This window comes from Austrofundulus limnaeus, unplaced genomic scaffold (assembly GCF_001266775.1).
Source record: "Austrofundulus limnaeus strain Quisiro unplaced genomic scaffold, Austrofundulus_limnaeus-1.0 Scaffold576, whole genome shotgun sequence".
Lineage (NCBI taxonomy): Eukaryota > Metazoa > Chordata > Actinopteri > Cyprinodontiformes > Rivulidae > Austrofundulus > Austrofundulus limnaeus.
In genome coordinates this window covers 114,730-119,716 of record NW_013952978.1, presented here as the reverse complement: position 1 = coordinate 119,716, position 4,987 = coordinate 114,730, and the positions used below count along the sequence as shown (strand labels likewise).

Here is a 4,987-nt window from a genome sequence, read left to right as displayed (position 1 = left end):
AGTGTTTTCTATTGGTGCAACAGTGTTTTCTATTGGTGCAACAGTGTTTTCTATTGGTGCAACAGTGTTTTCTATTGGTGCAACAGTGTTTTCTATTAGTGGAACAGAGTTTTCTATTGGTGTAACAGTGTTTTCTATTAGTGGAACAGTGTTTTCTATAGGTGGAACAGTGTTTTCTATTAGTGGAACAGTGTTTTCTATGGGTGGAACAGAGTTTTCTATTGGTGCAACAGTGTTTTCTATTAGTGGAACAGTGTTTTCTATGGGTGGAACAGTGTTTTCTATAGGTGGAACAGTGTTTTCTATTGGTGTAACAGTGTTACAGTATCTTTCAGGCGATTCCTTCAGAGGGTCTCCATGTTAGACTTGATGCTTCAGACAACCAGCAGAGTAGATAGAGACGTTTTCAGCTTCTGTCACGGGACACATTGGGTCAGAACTGTTGGCAGCCTGATGGAAAACTTGGTATAGTTTTGCTAACAATGCTGATAAAATACGTTGAAAACATCTGATTGGTGATCATTTTGTCTTTTACTAAAATAGTAAATGATTTATAGTGTAGAGCTTCTGCTCAGCAGGTTCTTCTTTTCTCTACCATGACAAGTCTTCTGCTCCTATTATGTTTAAGGAGTGTTCACGGCATGAAGGATGATGCGTCAGTAAATTGAACAAATGACTTAATAATCTAACAGATCTAACATTCAGAAAGGCCTTTTGTCTTTAGCTGCTGTTGAATTCAAATAGAGATCTTGATAATGAGTTCTGCACCAAAAATTAGAACATTTTAAGAGCTTTAATCTGCCTTAAATCAGATAAACTGAGCTTAATATTTTGTTGGGTTTTAACTTCACAAAGACCTGCTAATATTTTTTACTGTAAACATTTCACTGAGAACAAGCAAATGTAAACTTACTGATAAAGCAGAGTACAAGTTTATTTGATAAAACATGTTTAAGTAGTGCTGGACGGTATGACCCAAATTATATATCATGGTATTTTCAACAATTATGACGGTATCATGGTATTTGACTGTATTTTACTTTTCGTCACAGCTCAGCTGATAATAAAATATACAAAAGCTGTTTATTGATTAACAAACCATCATCTGCTTAAGTTACTCTCTTTCTGCAACACAGAAACTATTTCCCTCTGCTATGTCTTTTCTTCTTTGCCTGGTTGTAGACAACAGTCATGCATTTTGGTACAGTCGTGAAGGAAGAGGGTTGAGCAAAGATAATTATCGGGTCTATCGTATTGTTACTTAATAAAACTTACCAGGACGACTCGGCCTCTGTGCACCTGTCAACTAAACCATAGTACACAACTACTTCCCCCAGGGKTCCCCCAGGCTTTTACAGTAGAAGCATCATCACCATCACCATACATCAGGCAAATTTTTTGCTCATGAAATCCTTTTCATGCACGTCACTGAAGAGGTGTATACTACATTCAGCGATGGCGAAAATGGGAAGAGTTTATTTTAACGTCAGTCAATATAAGCAGCAGAATCGCCACCTGTCGCCAGTTATTGAGAAGCTGCTCCAACARTAACATTAACTTGCTAATGTGCGTAGCGGAGCTGCGAGGAAAMGTGTTCCTCGTGAAACAGTTCACTGGCGGGTGTGACACAATATTGCAAACGTGTTCAGGCTATTTAAACCAGTACGTTGGTATTCTGATAATTTATTTAATTTTGACAATAAGAACCAGTTTTCGGTACTGATATAGTGTCCGACTCTAAAGTTTAAACCTATTGTCGGGATATACCATCGTACCAAGCTTCTGGAGCTGAATAAAGGTCAGCTGATCTAAGGATGAAGATTGTAGTAAACAGCAGTAATAAAGGAGCAGAATGATGAAAGATAAGCTCCTCCTTCAGATGTACTAGTCAGAACTCATCTGTTGAATGACAGCCCACACCTCCAGCTTTGTGGACATGTTTCACCTTGGCCTTGCCCCAATGACAGGCCCTTCAGTTATATCTGCCCGTAGATTGCTGATGATTGCGATTGCTGTGAAATATTTAGACTTTGCTGAAATTGCTGGCTGAATAGGAAGAAGGCCAAGAGAGTGAGATATCACATGTCAAATAAATTACATGTGTGAAGTGTGGGCTTCTTTCAAGAACAGCTGCTGTGGAACCTAAAACATGTTGATTACTGGAACCAAGCTGCAGAGCGCTTGTAGAGCGAGAACAAAATCACCAGCATGACACTGAAGCTCTGGTGCCTCTCATGTTTGTAGATGGACCTAAAGCAGCAGAGGCTTTAGGGGGAGAGAGAGAGAGCTGACTGTCCTGGCTGGAATAGTCTGGTTCCCCTGGTGCTGGAAAGGTCCAGTATAAAGGTTTCTGTACGAACATGGTGTGAAGGCAGTCTGCTGGTTGCAGGCAGGGTGGAGGRTGCAGGCAGTCCAGGTAAAAGAATCAGGCCAGTGTCCCTGAAACTGCATGGCAGCAAGGTTACACACTGTGGATATCAAACCTGCATGTGACAGGGAACGTGTATGTGAAAGGGAACGTACGTGTGACAAAATCTGCGTGTGACCAAGAACATGCGTGTGAAATGTGCATGTGACAGGGAACATGTATGTGATGGAACGTGCATGCAATTGGGAACATGAATGTAACGGGGAACATGCATGTGACAGGGAACGTACATGTGACAGGGAACGTGCATTCAACAGGGAACATGTTTGTGACGGAATGTCCATGTGACAGGGAACATGTATGTGATGGAACATGCATGCGACAGGGAACGTATATGTGATGGAACATGCATGTGACAGGGAACATGTATGTGATGGAACATGCATGCGACAGGGAACGTATATGTGATGGAACNTATGTGATGGAACATGCATGCGACAGGGAACGTATATGTGATGGAACGTGCATGCGACAGGGAACATTTGTGATGGAACGTGCATGCGACAGGGAACATGTATGCAACAGGGAACATGAATGTGACGGATCATGCATGTGACAGGGAACGTGCATGTGACAGGGAACGTGCATTCGACAGAGAACATGTTTGTGATGGAATGTGCATGCAACAGGGAACATGTATGTGATGGAATGTGCATGTGACAGGGAACATGTATGTGACAGGGAACGTGTATGTGACAGGGAACGTGTATGTGACAGGGAAATTTCATGTGGCAGGGAACTTGTATGCGACGGGGAACGTGTATGTGACAGGGAACGTGTATGTGACAGGGAAAGTTCATGTGATAGGGAACATGTATGTGACAGGGAAAGTTCATGTGATAGGGAACATGTATGTGACAGGGAAAGTTCATGTGATAGGGAACATGTATGTGACAGGGAAAGTTCATGTGATAGGGAACATGTATGCGACGGGGAACGTGTATGTGACAGGGAACGTGTATGTGACAGGGAACGTGTATGTGACAGGGAACGTGTATGTGACAGGGAACATGTAAATGACAGGGAACCTGTATGTGACAGGGAACTTGTGTGTTTTCAGCTCTTACTGGTCACAGGCCACATGTTTCATAAAGCACTGGGTTGATTAAAAAACATCATTTCTAGATGTATTTACAACTCATTCATTTTTGAAGCCAACCAAATGAAGTGCACCATCACAACAGATCCACATGAGTCAACACAAACCTCAGTTCTTGTTCGATTTGTTCCAAACACAGAGATAAACAGCTTCTGTAGGAAATATTACCACTGCTTCCTCCTAATAAATGACAGATCACATCCCTGTCTGTGCCTCAGGAGCCTAAAGGTTAAAAGACAGAACAAAGGGTCACAGAAAGCACAGGCTGAGGTGGACTGTGGTCCGACTGTGTCCGGTTTGACCCGGTTTGTGTGGCAGGAGGGTGCAAGCAGGAGCCCGGGGCTAAGTGAAAATGCCACTCATTCCTGAAGAGTTCCCGGCCTCGTCAAGGTTAGCGGTTTGTCTTTGTGAGTTGAGGGATTGATGCATGAGCCTGTCTGGCGCTGAATTCAAAGTCCAAGGCTGTCACAGGCAGCAGCTCCCTCTCTCCGCCCCCCTCCCCCCCTCTCTCTCTCTTTGCAGGCTATCACAGGGCCTGTCCTTCCCAACTTCTTAGCAGCCTGTCCTTTTGGGAACCTTGAGCAAGGACACAGCGTCTGGTGCAGTAAGCCCGTGCAGAAGGGCGGGGGGTAGGGGGAGGCTTTATGTAACGCTCTGCTTTAAACATGGCTGTGTGACTTCATGACAGTGTGGCGCAGAGCAGCATGCCCCCCCACACGCTCAACAAGGAGAGGGCAGAGAAATCCCCTGCAACTTAATTATTTCTTTCTCTTTTAAAAGCTTTGGTTTTAAATTAAATTTTCCCAGGCAATTTAGTAAAGAGGAGTTTTCAGAATTTATGAATGAGTGATGGATATATAGCTCAGGAGGGACGGGGAACAGGCATGTAGASTAAAGCTTATGGATCTGTGGGAGGTTTAAAGTACAAAGGTTTACTCATATTCAGTCTTTAAACTTTGTCCCTGAGAGCCAGTCTTTCAAAATAAAAGCCAAGCATTTCTCAAAGGAAATGCATATCTCCCACCACTTTTGAACAACATCGATCTTGTGTTGAAAAAGAGACAGAGTTATAGCTGTTTTTATAAACCTAGTAAATGATCTCACATGATGTTGTGACATGGTAAACRTATCTGTGTCAGTTACTGCCATGACAAGATGCTGCTCCGTATCTGTAAAATCTGTTAGCAGCCATCTTGGATTGAGCTGAGAACACGATCAGTCTTGAAAATCGAAATGTTGCAGATTAAAGTCTTCTTACAACATCAACACATGATTTGAGAAAACTGAACTGTGTACTTTTACTAAGATCATGTATACAGCATACTCCTATTTAAGTAAAAACCTTTGACCTGGGTGGTCAGGGGTTCTCAAGCCATTTGGGTCTGGGGACCCCTTACAAGGGTGAAAACATTCCAGGGACCCCCTCATAAACCCCATGCTGTTTTAAAAGATTATTTATT

General features: G+C 42.8%; 2 protein-coding genes across 2 annotated transcripts in view; one reads left to right on the top strand and one right to left on the bottom strand.

The window, feature by feature from the left end:
- nrip1b (nuclear receptor interacting protein 1b) overlaps positions 1-4,987 on the top strand; it is a 107,148-nt gene that overhangs the window by 23,446 nt on the left and 78,715 nt on the right. The window lies entirely within an intron of this gene.
- Positions 1,810-4,932, bottom strand: LOC106530918 (uncharacterized). The gene is made up of 2 exons (XM_014026648.1): positions 2,857-4,932; positions 1,810-2,808 (listed from the first exon to the last, which is right to left on the bottom strand). Exons 1-2 carry the CDS (start codon positions 3,334-3,336, stop codon positions 2,251-2,253), a joined length of 1,038 nt encoding a protein of 345 aa, XP_013882102.1. The 5' UTR covers positions 3,337-4,932; the 3' UTR covers positions 1,810-2,250.